The 18,938-nt window shown below is 48.8% G+C and overlaps 1 protein-coding gene across 5 annotated transcripts in view; it reads left to right on the top strand.

Moving 5' to 3' along the window:
- Ctif (cap binding complex dependent translation initiation factor) overlaps positions 1–18,938 on the top strand; it is a 301,545-nt gene that overhangs the window by 57,109 nt on the left and 225,498 nt on the right. For 4 of the 5 annotated variants that reach the window (XM_017796324.2, XM_008825890.3, XM_017796321.2 and 1 more), the window contains exon 2: positions 13,422–13,630. In XM_017796324.2, the coding sequence (XP_017651813.1) occupies positions 13,451–13,630 (180 nt within the window). In that variant the 5' untranslated portion in view covers positions 13,422–13,450. The remainder of the gene's footprint in view (positions 1–13,421; positions 13,631–18,938) is intronic. The other variant, XM_017796323.2, reaches the window with a different exon arrangement.

The following is an 18,938-nucleotide window of genomic DNA, read 5'->3' as shown; positions in this document are numbered from 1 at the left end:
GGAATTTGGGGGTTGGACTGGCCTGGGAGCCTGGCCCAGAAAAGATGCTGGTCTAGGGCAGCTGGTGGCCTTGCCACCCAGAGATGGTAAGGCAGATGGGGTGGGAAGAGGCCCCAAGGACTCCTGGGGACTGCACTGAGGAGCTGGGTTGGTCTGGATGCAAAGGATCAGGAAGAAGAAAGGTCAGCCCCCATGTCCCAGAAAGAGGCTGGTGGGTGGTGCAGGCCCAGGGAAACAGAGGGAGGTGAGGGTGGGGCCAGGCTCAGAAGCAGTGTTTCTGGGGCCCAGAGAAGGCACTAAGTTAGTCTGGATGAAAAGGATCAGGAAGCAGTATTGGTTCCCCAGTTGTCTGGGGCCCAAAGACGAGGAATGGGACAGGACCCAAACTAGGAGAGACTGGTGGGGGAGATGGGAGGGTGAATGCGGCTCAGGGAGTCAAGGCTCAGAGAGCTTGATGGACTTACCCCGGAGAGAGGCCTGCGGGTAGGAGAGAGGCCCGCTGCAGGTGGTGCAGGCCCAGGGAAGCAGAGGGAGGTGAGGGTGGGGCCAGGCCCAGCAGCAGTGCTCTTGGAGCCCAGAGAAGGCACTGTGTGGGTCTGGATGAAAAGGATCAGGAAGCAGTATTAGTTCTCCAGGTGTCTGGGACCCCAAGACAAGGAATGGGGCAGGATCCAAACTAGGAGGAGAGACCACCGGGGGAAATGGGAGGGTGAATGAGGCTGGTGGAGTCAAGGCGCAGAGGGTGCAATGGACTTACCCCAGAGAGAGGCCTGCCGGTAAGAGAGCTGTTGTTTGTTTTTTTGAGACAGTTTCCCTGTAGTCCCAGCTGGCCTAGAACTTGCTATGTAGACCAGGCTGGCCTCTAACTCACAGAGATCTGCCTGCCTCTGCCTTCCTCATGTTGGGATGAAAGGCATGTACCATCGTGCCTGGCTGCATCTTTATTATTGATGAGACAGAAGACTCCCTTCAAAGGAGCTACAAACAGTTCTCTCAGATTTAGTAGGATTTAGTAGTTTAGACTCAAAGCATTTTTAATGACTTCTCACTAATGTTCTTTTACTCATTTAATCTTCATCGATTCTCAGAACCAGTTTTCTCTGGAGAAGTCTCCAAGCTACTCTCCCAGTGATCCCAATCTGAAGCAATGATATGAAAGCCAACTATAGATATATTATTAAACAAAATTATTAACATATAACTCATATAATATAGTTATAGAAGTGTAGTTAAATGAGGTTCAATTTAATACATATATGCAAGCATATCCACCTTCATCATCTCATAATCCCGCATCCTTTAGCTGTCTCCCCCCCCATAAGCAAACACCAATATACTTTCTGTCTATATAGATTTGTCTTTTCTGGAGATTTCAGATTTGCTGCTCTAAGTTCTGCAAGATAGAGGACATGGGAGTTGCAGAGAATGCTTGCTGTGCAACCATGACGACTGGAGTTCAGATCCAAGCACCCACATTACAAGCTGAGTGTCCTCTACAGGCCCATAACCCCAGTTCTGAGAGGGACAAAGACAGGAGAATTGCTTGGGCTTGCTGGTTTCTAGCCTTGCTGAGAGAACACAAATCCTAGATTCAGAGAGAGATCCTGTCTCAAAGGAAGAGGCAGAGAGTGATAGAGAACATCCACACACATACTCACACAAGTATAGGTATACACACACACACACACACACACACACACACAGATCTTTATTAAGAAAGAATCTAAAGACTACTCCCCCAACCTTCTTTACAAGGTAGAGGATGTAGCTGGTGAATGTGGTCTGCAGAGCTCTGCTTCCCACCTTCCCTCTGGAATCAGTCTTTTTACCTCATAGGACCTTCTGACTCATCCTGTGACTTTTACCTTTCCCCCTCTGATCCTTTGCCCATCAAGGTTCAGCCTGAATGAACGTCCACTGATTCACTGTCTCATGTTATAGGCAGCAGGATTCTGCTATGTTGCAAATCCCTAAGGCTGGAGTCAGGAACCTGAGTTATCATCTTGCTCTGTCCAGTAGGACAGACTGCTCCAGCTGTAAATGGAGGAGGCATGCCTGTTCTGCTTGGCTGCAAACACAGGGCTTGCCTATAGACATAGGGTTAAGAGGCCAATGGCTGATGCTATTAACCTGTGCAGCCCCCAAGGGGACTTAAGACCAGCACCACCTCCCAGGAAACCTGGGGTGACCCTGACCACCTGATGGAAGTTTATTCTGTCACCTGCCCAGGATCCAAAGCCTTAACTCGGAGCTGGTTCCAAGGCCTCCTCCAGGAATGACCAGGGGGTACAGCAGCTTGAAGAGGGTGCTGAGGAAGAGGTAGGGTCAGGAGAACTCTGGACACCTCCTTTTTACTTAGAATAACCACATTTGGAAACTATTTTGTATGGGTTCCAGTTCTAACTCAGCTTCTTATGAATCGGGTGACTTTTGGCCAACCCCTGTCTGCCTCAGTTACCTCATTTACACAGTGGGCATAAACTTGGTACCTGTATTATGGGATTATGTTGCAGATTAAATTAGTGTAGCTCAGGGCTTGGCATAAGGTAAACACTTTGTAAATTAGTTTTTATTACCTTTCTTCACTACCGGAGCATTTATGAATTTTATTGGAAAATACGTGTGGTATTAGAGAAAAATTTCTTGGAAATCATTGGTCTTTGGGGCACACAGTATTGGGGACTTGCTTTCAAAGTCCCAGCAGGGTGAACAGAAGTTGCAGAGGTAGCAATGAGTATGTGAGCCTGGGGCTTAGAGGCCAGTTCAGGAATCCAGGATCCAGGCTTCTGAGGCTCAGTTCTCCATCTCCTGGAGACTCATACAGAATTCAGGGAGCACTATGCAAGCACCAGGCTTGGACTGGGCTTGGGTTGCCCACAGTTGTCCAGTGGGCCTGGGCAGTGTATAAGTTACTCAAAGGCTACCTAGAAGAGAAGAGGCCAGCCTCTGCCTGAGTGGTCTGAGCCACTTCCCCTGTACCGTGCCACCTGTCTCTTTGCCCATCAGCAACCTGTCTGCTAATACTGTGGAGACAGACCAGCCATTCCCTGCTGACTGCTTTCTGCTTTCTGGAAACCCATTACCACACTCCTGGAGCTGAACTCCATGTCTGTGTGAGCCCAGCTCTGGTTCCCAGGGAACAAGAGGATGGCCTGCATGGGACTCTGTTTAGCTAGAGCCAGTCACTAAGCCCACTTAGCAGGGCTGAGCTGGGGGGCATGCAGAGAAACAAAGACCCTGGCTTTTCTTCCGTCCCTGAGATAGCAGAAGCAGAATCCTGTCCCTAGACAGAGCTTAATGAGACTGTCTTCTGTGGTCTCTTTCTTCTGTCCAGGGCAGTCCAGTGCCTCTGAGTGATACCTCCTCCAGTCACCCTGTGGCTGTCTTCCACCAGGCTAGGCTGAGTCTTCCTGGTTTGGAAACCTTACTTTCTTTCTCTATGCAACTTTTCTGTTTGGATCGTTACGTGGATGTCACATTCTAACTCCCAGGGGACAATCTTTGTTCTATATTTATTTCCTAGTTTTTAGTGGTACCCTCATTTTTGCGCTCATACCACTTCCTCTTACTCTCTTGCTGGAGGCTGTCACACTCAGATACCTGGAGGTCCAGATTGTAACATGTGGGCAAGGGGACTAAAACTTTAACTACTATGGGCAGTATAAAGGTGACAGAGGGACCTCAGGTCTGTTCAAGCTATAGACTGCCTTCAGAAGGGACCAGTACTCCTTACCTCTAGCTGACAGTTACAGCATGGACAGGTGGGCCAGAGTTGTTTGAAAAGCTAGAAATTTGGATATTTATTTGAAATCTTTTGATTTATGAATGTTGGCTCAAAGATTTTTAAAGTACCTAACCAAAGGCTGGAGAGTTGACTTGGCAGTTAAGAATACTGGCTGCTCTCGCAGAGGACCCAGATTTGGTTCCCAGCACTCACATGGTAGCTAACAACCTTCTGTAACTCTAGTTCCAGGGCATCCAATGCCCTCTTTTGGCCTCCATAGACATTGCATGCATGTGGTGTGCTTACATACATAAAGGCTAAACATAATGCACATAAAATAAAAATAAATAAATAAAAAGTTTTAAGTACCTAACCAGCTAAACAAAATACACCATAGTCCATGAGCCACAGATGGCTCTGCTTTGTGACTGTGCTCCTCTATGAAATGAGTTTATTTTCTGAGGGACAGTGTGGGTACCTGTGCAGAGGCCAGAGAACCCAGTGAGCCATTGGACAGTTGGGAGGGGGCACTGTGAACTGAGGATCGCGTGGCTTTAAAGAGGACAGCTCAAAGGGGGGTTGGGGAAGGGATGCTATTCTCAGAGCTGCCTTCAGTATGGCCTCTTGGTGCCAAAGACAGGGCTGGCCTGCCTACATGTTGCAGTCTCCTGAGAGCCAGAAGATGTGGAACGCAGGTGATATGGACATGTTGTTAGGCTCTCAGAAGCAGCTTATAACTGTCACTGTTCCAGCTGGGCTGTAGTTCAGGAAGGTGTTGTTGAGACCAAGAGCTGGCAGGGGGCTGTGGTTACCCTCAGAGGGACACTGGAGAGGAGTGTTACTTGAGGAGGACCTGGGTGCTAGGGCCACTACACTTGGAGGAACTTTCCAGCCTAACCTGAAGTGCTCTGCTGGGTTCAGAGCAGGACACCCTTGGACTCCCTTCCCCTTCCCTATATGCTCTGAGTTTGTCTTCTCTCTTAGCCAGTAACTCCAGAGGCTTTTGAAGCCTGTGGTGGGGCTAGACATCTACCTCAGAGCTCAGGGAAGAGAGAGAATAGGTCCCCATGGGTCCATGCAGCTTGATAGAGCTGAGATCATTCCAGAATTAGAGCCTAGGAGAGGATCTGACTGAGGCCCAAGCAGGGTATTGGAGTCCAAGGTGGTGAGACATTAGGGAGGGTTGAGGTCTGTGGAGAACTGGAGTTCAGTGACAGCAGTGGCCAGTAGTCAAGGAGAGTTTCAAGGAGGAGGTGGGCCTGGAAGTGGGCTTCAAGGGCAGGAGTATAACTTGAAAAGGCAGAGGTAGGAGAGTGCAAAAGCAGAGTGAGGGAGAGCAGAGACAATTGTGAGGTTGAGTGGTGAATGTGAGCTCGCTGTGTACCTGGCTGTGCTGAGCTCTTCGCCCATGTATTGTCTCATTTCATCTTCACAGCTCCTTATGATGAGGTGATTTCATCATCTGCTTCACAGATGAGGGTACAGCCTGGGAACAGCCCAGAGTCACCCAATAGGCCACGGGCTAACCAGTGTCTGAACCAGAATCAGATCCCGTAACCTTCATGTTCTCCTGTCTTGGGAGCAGGGGCAGTGGGGAGGCCACTTGACTCCAGCCAAGGACGTAGCTCACTTGGCTGGCCAGTGACCCTGCACAACTTCCATCCGTTTCACCTGTGACTTCCATGTTCCCTAGCATGGGTAGGGCACAGCATTCAGCAAGTATTCAGGACTTCTTAGTTGCAATAAATTGTCTTGAGGGAGCTTCTGGAATATTGTGGGAGAAGGTCAAGCCTAGTTTTGGAGGAGGATGTTGGACAGGAGGATCCCAGCATTCTTTGACATTCTAGGAGCTAGAAGGAGCTAGAGAGAGCTGGGGCCCATTGGCCATGGTCAGGAGAGAACTAAGGAGGTCTAGAAGGCATGTTCTGTGTGTGTGTGGGGGGGGGGCTCGACCTGGTATGGAGACTGGTATAGGATGGAATAGGGCATTAAGGATCATGCTGTCTTGTCAAAGCAAGATAAAGACCCATAAATATTTCAAGAGTAGTCAAGGGTTGGGTTACAGGGCAGAGACGATAAGAAGGTGTCAGAAAGCATAGTGTGCTTGGAGCCAAAGGAGTGGGTAGGTGGTCAGTTCCAGAGCCCAGTGGAGGCTTGAGCACTTAAAGCTAACTTCCAGGGTGGGTGCTGGCTATAGCTGTCCTGAGAAGACACAACACAGCTCCTCCTTCTCCTACCTGTGCCCTTGTGCCCTGCCTTCTCATGGGAACCAGCCCAACTCCCAGTCACCCCGAGACTGCTCTCAGGATAGAGCAGAAAGCAGAAAAGACTGGGGACTTGCTCCATGCCTTGCTCATAGTCAGCTCAAAGAGTAGGACCACAGGATGACTTAGGGGTGGTCTGCTATTTAGTAATCTCTGACTCCTGCCTGCTGTTAATGATGGTAACCCAGAACTATACTTATGGTCACTGTGCTGGATAGCTTTAGTGTCAACTTGACACACCTGGGTTGAGGGAGCCTCAATCGGGGAATTGGCCTCTATTGGACTGGCCTGTGGCCATGTCTGAAGGGCATCTTCTTGATGAGTGATGTGGGAGGGCGAATCCCACTGTGGGTGGTGCTGCCCCTGGGCAGGTGGGCCTGTGTTGCATAAGAAAGCAGGCTGAGCAGGAGCCAGGGGAGCAAGCCTGTAAGCAGCGTTCCTCCATGGCCTGTGCTCCAGCTCCTGCCTCCAGGTTCCTGCCCTGAGTTCCTACCTTGGGCTCCCTGATGAACTGCGACCTGGGAGATGTAAGACAAATAAACCATTTCCTCCCCAAGTTGGTACTGGTCAGAGTGTTTTGTCACAGCAATGAAGAACAAACTAAGACAGTCACAAAGGTTGGCAATCACTGGGGGAAGGGAAAATGACTTGGCAGGACAGATCGTTGAGGGGCCTATGTCCAGGTTGGCACCTGCTAGAGGATCTGAGCATCCCCTCAGCAAGTTCTCACTGGCAAGCTTTGGTTCCCTCATCTATACACTGTGAAACTGAACTTTCAAAGTGCCACTGAAGCCATGCAACCTGGATTTTAGGAGAGAGACCAGTCTGGAGGCAGTGCCCAGAATTTCCCAGAAGTCACCTCAGTCCATTGAAGCCCCATCCTGTGCAAGCCCTACCTCAGCTCTGGATAGGCCATAGGAGGAACATATCCCACCTCCAGAACTCTGACTAGCCAGGTCAGGATGGAGCCTCTAGTCATTCTGGGGATAAGAGGGAGGGGATGGAGGGATTTTATGAACTTGACTGCCTCTACCACCAATAGCAACTACTGCTGCTGAGAGCTGATTAGAAATACAGAATCTCACCAGGCATGTTAGCAAAAACCCATACGCTCAGCATTTGGGAGGCAGAGACAAGAGAAGCAAGAGTTCAAGGCCAACCTTGGTCTTGAACATAGTGAGCCTGCTCAGAAACAAAACAAAACAAAACAAAACAAAACCCCTTCAGAATTCCAGGCCCTAACTCTATAATCCACAGAGTCTGAATCTGCATTTTAACAAGATGCCCTAGGACTCTGCCCGTTGACATTTGGGGAGCACCATGCTGGTGTGCTAGACTTCATCTCTTTTGGTCATGCCACACAGAAGGAAATAACTTTCTACAGGCAGGTGACACAAACATCCCAGAAGCAGAAATTACACTTAGAATGCATATCACATGCAAATACGGATGTATTTTCCATTTAACTGCACGTTGTTTTATGGTATGATCGTGACACAGGGCAGTTGTTTTACAACCCAAGTAAGTCCCCAGACTAGCCATCTGAATATCATCATGTCCAATGTTAGAGTGACAAAAGGTTAATGTGGAGGTGCTGATGTGGGAGAGTCATTTAGAGAATGGGGATGTCTTACATCCTGTACAGTAAATGTTGCTGATTTTCAAGGTTGCCCTCCTGCACTGCTATGTGTTTCTGAACTTTCCCGTTTCCCAAGTGTCGTGAACCTCAAGTGTCTGTTCGCAGAGACATCCACTGAATCCTCCAGTATTCCTATGGCATATATGAGCATAGCAATCATCAGGCCAGCACTGACTAGAGTCACCAGACAATAGGGACTAAAGAATGCCAGGGAAATAGTGTTTTCTTTAGAGTCATCTGAGGGGTTGGAGTACCCTGGATGAGCAGCAACCTGGCAGGGAGCAGGTTCCCATGGTTTCCTCAGGACAGCCACGGGCATCTTCCCTCCCAGGCAACCCAGCCCCTTTCTTCCCATAGATTCTACATACAGCAGGGCCTTGGGACCAGCTCTGGCCTGGGTCTTCCTGGTGACTGACTAAAGAGAACTGTGTTCTGGATGAAGGTTTCATAGCTAGCACTGTGTGGAGGTAGGTGGAGGAGTATATAACAGACAGTAGCCAGCATATATGTGACAGGGTCACCAGGAACAAACTGCTGACAGGGAGCCCAGGGCACAGTGCTGTGGGGTACCAGGTAGCATAAGAAGTGGTGTGGGAAAGGTGAGGTGAAGCCTTGGATGAGTGTGATGAGTGGCATTAACAGAAAGAGAGTAGTGAGACTATGCAGAACCCTCTGCCCCCACAGCTTAGATATTGCCTGGATACAGAGCAACATCCTGCTGAGATAGGGCACAGACTGAGGAACCTGAAGGCTGCTGAACCCAGAAGCACCAAGCAAACCCTCTATGTCACCCTTAGATCCCTTGCAGCTTGCCTGGGGTCCAAAGGAAATGGAATCCTTTGTTGCAGCTCAAAGCCCCAAATTGATCCAGGAAAACAGACACTGAGGCCTTCCCCATTTGTTGTGTAAGGACCAGCAGCTCTGCTGGATGAGTTGGATGCTGAGGGGCTGAAGGAATGAGCCTGAGGAAGGGGCTAAAATGATGGATTTCCCAGGGGCTGGAATGACAGCTTCCCAAAGCTGGCCAGCCTCCTGGTTTTCAGGTCACTTTAGCTCATCTGGGGCCTGGGGGTGGGGGGAGGTACCTCTAATGCCTAGCTGTTCTTAAAAGGATTGGCTAAATTTACAGCTCCTAATGCCATTTGTCACTGCACAGGTGGCAAGGCCTGCTTAGCAGTGGCTCCAGCTTATTGTCTCTGGCCCACAGGGTGTCCCCTGATATGAACCTTTCCTTTTCCCCTAGGCATGTAGCCCTGAGGGAGGGTGCTGCAGAGCTTCTGGGCTCAAAGCCAGGGAGGGCCAGCCAGAGGGAGGAGGAGAGAAGGACACCCAGGCAGAAACCCCTGTACTTGGTGCTGGCTGTCTATGGAAACCACACAGCTCTGTGTTCAACAGCAAGGGCTGGGTTGTGAGGGTCTGGGAGAAGGGACATCAGTGTAGGGAAAGGTGTCTTTCCATCAGAGAATGGATGTTTTTCATTTCTGGTCTTAAAAATAAGTAGTAATGGACCTGGGGCTGTAGAGGCAGCCTGAGTGTAGTCTGGAATGAGGTCCCTTAGCACATACACACTGTCCCAGGAGGAGAGAGGGGCTCTCTCTTTTCCTAGACATCCAGAGATGTGCCCTTTCTCCTTTCTGGGACTTACAAGAGTCCCCAGCCCCTCCTTCACAGTGTGTCTGCTTCAGCCATACCCCTGCCTGCAGTCTCACGCAGCTACCCCTTTGGTGCCCATTGCAACAAGTGCAGCCTCAGCTTTTTTCTTCCTTCCGCTGGCTTTTTGGTCCTCTCTATTCATCACCTGGCAGGGAATGGGATGGGAGGGGACAAGGTCCCAAGGGACCGCTGCAGGCGCTCCTGGGGCATGCCTTCCTCTGCATGCCCTGTGTCAGGGGTGTCCTTGCTTCTCTTCTACCCCCTCTCCTCTCCTTTCCCCTTTCGCCATGGCCTCAGCCTCCTTGTTCACTTTTGTTGAGCATGAAGACAGGAACCTCCCCTCTCTGGTGGCTCCCAGTTCATCCAGCTATCCAGTTGTATGGGATTTTCCCATCTTCCCTTGCTGTGACTGAGAAACTGAGCCAGAGGGGCCCCTTTCTTACTGTAGATGTGGAGGAACCTGTAGGTACACACCCTAAAGAACTGAACACATCAGTGTAGCCAGATATTTACACACCCACATTCAAAGCAGATTCATCACAGCCAGATGTGAGAACAGCACACATGTCAGTTAATGGGTAAATGAATGGCTGGACTAAATACACACAATGTTATTTTAATATAATATTATCCATAAAAGCACATGCGATTCTGACATGTGTCAGCATGGGTGAACTTTGAATGCACTATGAAATAAACCAATCACAAAAAGATTGTATGACTCCACTTATTAAAAAGTAGCCAGAATGGGAAAGTTCATAGAGTCAAAAGGAAGAAGATGGTCACCAGGACCTGTATTGCAGGGCTGATGGATTAGTGCGTAATGGGAAAAGGGCTTCTGTTTGAGATGATTAGAAAAAAAAAGTTCTAGAAATGGAAGTGAGTAGTGGTTGTAGTTGCATAACATTGTGACCATATGTCACTTAAAGCCACCAAGTTTGTGTATACTTAAAAAAATGTTTAAGATGTTTATACACACACACACACACACACACACACACACACACACTTTTTTTTTTTTTGTCTTTTTGAGACAGGGTCTCCCTGTAACCCCAGCTGGCCTGGAACTCACTTTGTAGACCAGGCTGGCCTTGAACTCACAGAGATCTGCCTGTCTTTGCCTCCCAAGAGCTGGGATTAAAGGCATGTGCCACCATGCCTGGCTTATATTTTTTGATACAATGAAAAAATAGTTGGCAGGTAGGGGATTGTAGCCTAAAAGTACTGTCCCTCCTGATGCTGCCTACTCACTTGCAGAGGGCATAGAACCTGACTTTGTTGCTTTGAGGCAGCGGGGCGGGGGGGGGGGCTCCACCTCCCCGAACAAGGGGCCTCAGCTCCCCAGGAGGCACTATGGTAGAGGCAGAAGGAATAGAGTCTCTGTAAACTGGGTTCCCAAGGAGAGAGTAGAGAAATGAATGCAAGGGAGGGGTGTTGTGGGTCTGGTCACTATCGTAGGCAGCTGAGGTTCAATCTGCTGAGACCCACTGAGGGATTATGAAGATGCTGCCTCAGAATTGTCATCTGAGACCATTAAAAGTAGAGAGCATTGTTCACATCAAGGGCTGCCCTGAGGAGCCTCATATTTCCTGGTTAGAGGGAGCAGGAGCCAGGTGGGGCCCTGTAGGTGTCTGCTGTCCCAGGAGCCCTAAGCAGGTAGTACCTGAGGTGATGCACTATCAGCCACATCTGAATCAGATTAGACAATCGTGGCTGGAATAGGAGGGAACCAAAAAGACATGAGGATACCAGAGGAGTCCAAGATGGATGCCCATGGGTCAGTCCTCTTTTCCCCATGGGTATCAAAATATTGCAGGATCCAGATGAGTCACTGATGCCCGTCCTTCGTGTGTGAACCAAGATGGTACTGGGGTTATTACCATGCCTCATAGGATATGATGCAGCCCATGAGACTCACTTGAGAGTCCAGCAGAGGTGACCGGAGGCAGAGCCCACATTTAATCCTATGGAAATAACTCCATGTCAAGTTCCTGCAAAGATCAGTTCTCCAGTGTGCAGGAAAGTCCTGGATAAGGTCAGTAGTCTTTGAGGAATAGTGGGTACAGCCTTAGGTACTGACCATGCCTGCAGGTAGCTCCTTTGCAGTCCCCTCAGGACATTGGCCTTTTCATTCCCATCCAGGCCACTTGCGCAGGGCCCAGGCCCTGAGCCTGAACAGACTGCCCTCTGCACCTGCCCTCAGGTGGTGGAGACTCTGGGAGGGGGAGCTTGTACATACAGTACTTGAAGAATTAACTGCTCATTGGAGGGGCAGTGGGGAGTGGAGAACAGGGACTTATCCTGAGGGCCTATGCAGACTGCCAGCAGGTGGGAGGGAGAAGAGTCGGTGGGGTATGGATACTGTCGCACTGACCAGTGTGAACTTGGGTACCATTGTCTAACCTCTCTGAGAGACCACCATTCCCCTTCTAATGCCATGCTTATAGGTGGTGTGGAAATGGGCTGTGAGCTATGAGGGTATAGCTTTGCTGAGAAGGGTGCCCCAGCATGTGATATGGGTGCAGTGACCATTCACAGTTCTATTATTAGAATTGTCATATGCACGTAGCCATGCTGGGTAAACCCTTTGCCTGCTAGCCTGCCATCAAGCCAGGGGGTTGGAATGACTCCAGGTGGCCTCTAAGTCACCACTCTACTATTCTGTGAGTGGGGGAAAAAAAAAAAAAAGAAGTCTAGGTTCATAAACAGGGATAAGCAAAAGCATGGAGGAAGCATTCCCGCAGCTTTTCATGCTGTGGAGCGAGGTACCATACCCTCTGGGACTTAACTAGCGACTGCTGTCATCTCCTGTAAGTCAGATGCTCAGCAACCAGGCAGTGCTTTCTCCCAATCACTAGCATGCTCCAAGGATGGAATTGGAGAGTCCACATTCATGATCTCAGCAGTGCTTCTGCGGTACAGCTGAATGCTCCACTGACCCTTGATTATTAGCAAATAACGGTGTTCCAGAAGAACGCCCAGGAATCTAAGTGTTGACATCTAAATATTCCTTTCAGTGCCCGGTACCTCACCTCTCTTACCTGTTGCAGCTTCACAAGGCCTGTGAGGTGCCCATGTCCACTCTCCAGATCTCTTTGTTGTTTTGCAAGGGGTGAGATGGTGGGATAACTTCCAGTAGTTGTACCATGAAACATGCAGGCTGTTTCCTCCGGCTGTGCTGCATAAGATCTTCCTTGAGATCACAGTCTTCAACTGATAAACAGGATATAGGATAAGCTTTAAAGTCCTTTGCCATCATGCATGGAGTCCTTAAGATCATGCAATGAAGAAGAGGGCCCCTGGAAGGGAAAAGGGTTCTAGCTTTTCAGGTACCGTCAGGTGTGACTGTAGGAGACAAGGAATGACAGAGGGCAGTGGTGGGATCCCAGTAGGTTTAGACCCCCATAGGCTACACTGACCATCTTATTGGAGGGCTATAGTGTTTATCCTAGATACAGCCGGTCATGTCTGTCAGGAAGAGCCCAAGAGTGGGCCAGAGGGCTTCTGGGATGGTTACGCTCCTCTGGAGGATGACCAGGAAGTGCCTGTGACTCAGCCACAGTCACATAGATAACCCATCAAGCTTTTAACATTCAGTCATTAAAAGCCAGTCCCATTCCTTCAGACCGACGTAGCATGTGTGCACAGCAAAGCTGCATGGCTGTGCTGATAACCCGAGGCCCACAGTTTGTAGGACAGTCTAGAAAACAGAGAAAGTCTCTTAGGAGGCATTTCTTGGAGGGCCTATCTCTCTCAGAGTATTTGTGTCTTACAAGGCCCCAAATCTCCTAATTCCTGGATCAGGGATATAAAGATCTATGGTCTGTCCTGATTTTAGTAGATTTTAAGTCAGGTTGGACAGTAGAACTCAGTGCTAGTTTGGGTTTACCATCTGCTCTGTCAGGCAATGGGTGCTAGCCCCAGTCATGCTGGACAGTAAAAAGCAAGTTACCTGTGCCTTCCCTAGCCTCAGTTCCCTTCCTAGAGGGAACTCAGCATGTTCTTTATACTAAAGATAAGTCAATACTCATCTGGCAGGTGGGAGACCAAAGTGCTTCTAAGAGTGGAGAGTATTTCCCAAGTGGGGCTTTGTCCTGACCTCCAGCAGCATTTCACGGAGGCTGTCTGTGCTCTTCCTCAGCAGCCGGCCCAGGCCCCTGAGCTGGAGGGATGGAGAACTCCTCAGCAGCGTCGGCCTCCTCCGAGGCAGGAAGCAGCCGCTCCCAGGAGATCGAGGAGCTGGAGCGCTTCATTGACAGCTACGTGCTGGAGTACCAGGTGCAGGGGCTGCTGACGGACAAGACAGAGGGCGACGGCGAGAGCCAGAGGACACAGTCCCACATCTCCCAGGTGAACATTGGACCAGGCCCAGGAGCTTGGCAAACTCAAAGGTTTGATACTAGAACCCCAAATTCTGGCAGTGTCTGTCACTGGTCCTAGACTGCCAGGGTGTGATGGTTCCACCTGACACAGCATCCAGAATCTTAGAGGCTTTGGGGTTTCAGCTGAGCACCCCAAACTCCTTCCCACCCAGCCAGACCATCAGGCTTACATTCTTGATGAGCTATGGAGATCATAGCTTATCCATAATGCATGCCATCAGAGAACTTGTGGATGTTTTCTCTGATTTCAAAGGAGGCAGTTATTGGCCACCCAAGAAATGCATCTGGAGGACTGTTCCCTAGGGTATCCCTGTGTTTAGATGCTTGAGGAATTCAGACCAGCATCTCAGACTGGTTTCTTCATCCTGGGTCAGTCTGTCTTAGCCCTGGCTTTGGAGGGGAGATGACTTTACCCTTATCTGAAAGGGCTGTGATGTGAGAGTCTTGAGCCATCCTGGTATCACATGCGCCTTTGCCCCATACCATACATCCCCAGTAGATACTTTCAAGAGTTGGTTCCAGATTTGCCTCTAGCTGCTTAGTTTTCTTATCTGGCAAATGGGATTATCCTGTTGCCTCAGGGGTGCTGGAAGATCAAGGAGAGAACAAACATGGATGATAGAAGCTTCAAAGCAGCAGATTCTCTCCATGCAAGGAGACACAGAAGGGCCTTCAGTCCAGGATCGGCATCCCAGGGGCCCCTCGTGTAGTAGGTATCCCATTTCAAGCCTGGGTAGACAAGTAGAGGAATAACTACTTAGAAGCTCTGCCATGGAGAAAGGCCAAATGCAACTACCTGGCTTGCTGCCTAGAGGGGAGAACATCTAGTCCTTCAGCTTTTCAGAAAGGCAGAATGGAGCTCCAACCACAAGTCAGCCTGGGACTTAAACAACAGGGGTCTTCTGCCCCATCCCACTGGGGAGCAGGGAGTGGAAGATAGCCAGCCCCTTGCTGTTTTCCTCAGTGTCCTTGATCTAAATAAAGCCACAAGCCTGTGAGCCTGTAGTTTTCTCATTACCCAATCCACAGGAGTAGGGGGGCTACCCACCCTATGTGGGACTGCCCAGGTCTCCAGATCAGGAGTGAACACAACTGGCACAAACCTCCACCCTATGGAACTTCTGTTTTGGTGGCTGGTGACCATCTCCATAGAGCAACAGCAGAATGCAAGGAAATGGGAGAGGGTGGCAAGGAGGATCCAGGGGGTGGGGCTTGCAATGTTATTCATTTATTTACTTGTTTAATTTTTTAATTTAATCTTTTTTGAAGCAAGTTGGCACTTTTTTTTAAAGAAAAGGTCTTGACAAGTTTAAGCAGGCATCAAAACAGCTAGAGAATAGCATTTAAGGGAACAGCACACATCCAAGGCATGAATATGGACTCTCTCAAGAGAGAGCTGCTAGTTTTGAAATCTTTTAATTTATTATTTTTATTTTATGTGTATGAGTGTATTGCCTGCATGTATGTGAGTGCACCCCTGTTGTGCAATGCCGTGGAGGTCAGAAGAGGGCATGGAATTCCCCCGGAACTGGAGTTCAGGACGGTTTGTGGCCGCCGTGTGGATTATTTTATTATTTTTATTTTATGTGTGCGAGTGTATTGCCTGCATGTATGTGAGTGCACCCGTGTCGTGCAATGCTGCGGATGTCAGAAAAGGGCTTCAGATGCCCCTGGAACTGGAGTTAAGGACGGTTCGTAGCTGCCTTGTGGGTGCTGGGAATTGAACCCGGGTCCTCTGCAAGAGCAGTCAGTGCTCTTAACCACTGAGCCATCTCTCCAGCCCCAGTTTTGCAATTTTTAAAGAGTGGCCAGGGTAGTGTTGGTGAAGGAGGGGGAAGGGAGAGCTAGTAGATAGAATGAAAAGACCATGTGGACAGAGGGGACAGCACCTACCAAAGGTGGGGCTAGAAGAGGAGCAAAGACCCAAGTAGGAGGAGAAACCTCGGGCTGATGAGGCCAAGGGAAGGGGATCATATGAACAGGAGGCGCAGGGCTGAGCCTGGGTCACAGATACCTGTAAACATGGGACAGGAGGAAGAGCCAGCAAGAGAGCTCCAGAGGCTGGAAGGAAGCCAGAACAGGTACAGTGCTGAACTCTGGGGAAAGGAAGTGTTTAGGAAGTGGGCAGAGGAGTGGGTAACCTTAGGAACTACTGCTAGGACATGCAAGAAGATGATTAGCATCTTTGAGCAGCTGAGTCACTGGTGTCTGTGACTAGAGAGGTTCCAGTGGAGTGGTGGAGGTAGATAAGAGCAGCAGCAGGAGATGGAAGACCAGGCCTGTTAACACCACTAGGAGCTCAGCTAAAGGGGGAAAGCAGCGTGGGGGTGTTGGAGTGGTGAGAACCAACGGGAGCATTATCAGCATAGTTGTAAGATATAGGGTTCAGGAATGAGAGGAGGGAGCAGAGCACTCATCTATCCACCCCCCAGCAGCCTGTCGCCACACATATGAAATGACACCTGCGGCAGAGCTATGGGGTTTCTCCAGGGACTTTCAGCCACCACTGGGCTGGTGCAGAGTTAGGGAGGTGGTCTTAGCCAACATTGAGCTCTGAAAGGACTAAGGTGGAAGGAGAGCAAAAGGGAGACCAGGGAATGAGGATGGTGATGTAGTTGAATGCCCAGCCAGGAGAGTAGAGTAGGCACCGAGGCAGGTGGCATATGGATTGTAGGTCCCAGGACTTGAAACATTGCTGGAGTTCTAGAACCAGAGAGAACAAACTGGAAGACCAGGAGGGGTGTCTTGGAGTGGAGTGTTTGAAGTCAAAAGTGGAAGGGTGCAAGGACTAGCAAGGAAGGGGCTGGAGTGAGCCCAGGAGTGTGTCAGGGAGAAGGAAAGGCCAGCAGAAGACCCACAGCTCCGGGTACTGGAACCATCTCTTGGCTCTCTAAATGCCCATGAACAAACAACATCTAAGAAGAATGGTGAGATGGTAGGGGGTTGGCTGGGTGATCTGTAAAAAAGTTCAAGGTGTTGGGAGTATGTCTAAGGTTGTTAATTCATTTGTATAATTTCATTTCTTAATTTAAGCCATCATATTATACAGTTAGCAATATCATGACCAGACCTGGAAAGGGGAAGTGGGCAGAATGGATTGGAACATTTCCTGGGAAATTCCATCTGTTTGGTAGTGTGTTAGTTACTTTTTGCTTCGTTATGATGAGATACTTGACATAAAAAAAATTAAATTAAATTTAAAAACCTTAAGAGAAGGGCTGGGAAGATGGCTCAGTAGGTTTGCCACAGAAGTGAAAGGACCTGAGTTCAAATCCTCAAAACCCATATAAAGCTGGGCTCTTATGGCAATCTGAGGAGTGGAGAATCCCCCAAAGCTTACAGACCAGCTAACCTGGTGTACACGATGGCTAACAGGAGAAAAGGAGAGAGACTTGTCTCAAATCAGGTGGAAGGTAAAGATCAACACTTAGGGTTATCCTCTGATGTCTGCACACACGCCATAGCACCCATGTGCCCACACTCACACATGTAAATGTGCACACATACATTCACACATAAACATACATCATACACATACAAACACTAAAGACATTTTTTTTTTAACTTAAGGATTGTTTTTTTACAGTTTCAGAAGTTTTGGTCCATTGTGATGGGGAATGGAGAAGGTATGGTAGAACAGAACAGCTCACATTGTGGCTAACAGGGAGCATAGTGGAGCAGTAACTGAAGGTACCAGGGCAAGATTACAGCCCCCAAGGACACAGACACACAGACAAACACACACACACACACACACACACACACACACACACACACACACACAGACACACACAATCACAGACATACACACACACAGACATACAGAGACACAGACACACAGAGACAGAGACAGATGGATACACACACACACACACACACACATACACATTCACACAGTGGCCCCACATTCCACAGTTCTACCACCTCCCAATAGTCTGTTCAGAATTTGAATCCATCAATAGACTAGACCATTTGTTAGATCAGAGCTCTCATGATCTAATTGCCTCTGGAAATGTCCTCATAGACACACCCAGAGATGCATCTTATCTCCTACATTTCTAAACCCAGTCAAGTTCAAAATCAAAGTTAACTATTAAGGGAAGGAAGGAAAAAGGTAAACAAATGTTGTAGACACCTAGGAACATCCCAAGTTGATGTCACCAGGAATAGGCTCCATGGGGCTGTTTAGGCACTTGGCATGCACTGCCTGCCTGACTTGTGGAAATGGGACCCACAGCAGGACATTCTTGGAAGGTTCATCCAGCTGAAACGGGCTTTTGCAAGGAGAGAGTCCAAGGAAGGCAGGAAGCCTCACCTAATAAGAAACCTTTGGGGATGGTAGAGTTTGTGTGTCTAGAACAGTCATTGGGAGGTACTAGGAATGAAGGGCCTGCTGCTTGTAGAAGCTGAGCCCTGAGAGAGACAGAGACAGAGGAGGGAGGCAGAGAGAGCACACAGGTAGTAGAATGTCCGCAGTGTTGCCCAGCACTTCATCCTGCTGCCTGTTTATAAAGACTTGGTTCACATTTGGATGCTGGAATCTCAGAGACAGGGTAGCCAGGCCTCTGGAGGGGCTTTAAATGGATGTTTGTGGTTTGCTGACTGGGGAAAACCACCACTTCTGACAGTGGGGTCCATTCCTTAAACTTTTTTCATGTTCTGAAGTTTTCTGAGCAGGATTGTAGGCCTGTCAGTATACTCCTGAGGAAGGATGGACTTGCCCTGCCTCCCTTCTCCCCACACCCACAAACGCCTGGGCATAAACTCCAGAGAGACTGTGGTGGTCAACTCTACTCAAGACCAAAATTAGACACATATTCCTCAGACACATCTTTAAAAAACATAATCTCTATTGACACAGTTTTGTGGGAAGTAGTTCTGCTAAAGCACTTTACTTGTTTTTATTTAATCTGATGACTGCTTTAAATGGAATTCCAAACCAAAAAAACACACAAAGAATGTCTCTGTCTGCCTGTATCTGGTGGTGTTTTGATGTTTCTGGGAGAGAAAAATTGTTAAGGTTCTTGGAAAATTTAAGAAAGGAGGGAGTAGAGAAAAATGTCGTTGCTCTTCGATTGGTGATATTAATTTTGTTTCTTAGAGTCAGAGATGACAGTTGACATTTAGGAATGCCTCATGATGCTTGTGCAACTGTCTTCCCCCGTCCCTAACCCAGCAACAACTAGAAAGAAAAATGGATGGGTGGGTAGATGAATGCGTGGATGCATGGATAGATACATAGATAATTAGGTGGTTTTCATTGCTGTGACAAAATG

Source organism: Nannospalax galili, unplaced genomic scaffold (genome assembly GCF_000622305.1).
Source record: "Nannospalax galili isolate Female #2095 unplaced genomic scaffold, S.galili_v1.0 scaffold169, whole genome shotgun sequence".
Taxonomy (NCBI): domain Eukaryota; kingdom Metazoa; phylum Chordata; class Mammalia; order Rodentia; family Spalacidae; genus Nannospalax; species Nannospalax galili.
The sequence above is the reverse complement of the archived record's forward strand: the minus strand, read 5'-3'. Positions and strand labels throughout refer to the sequence as shown.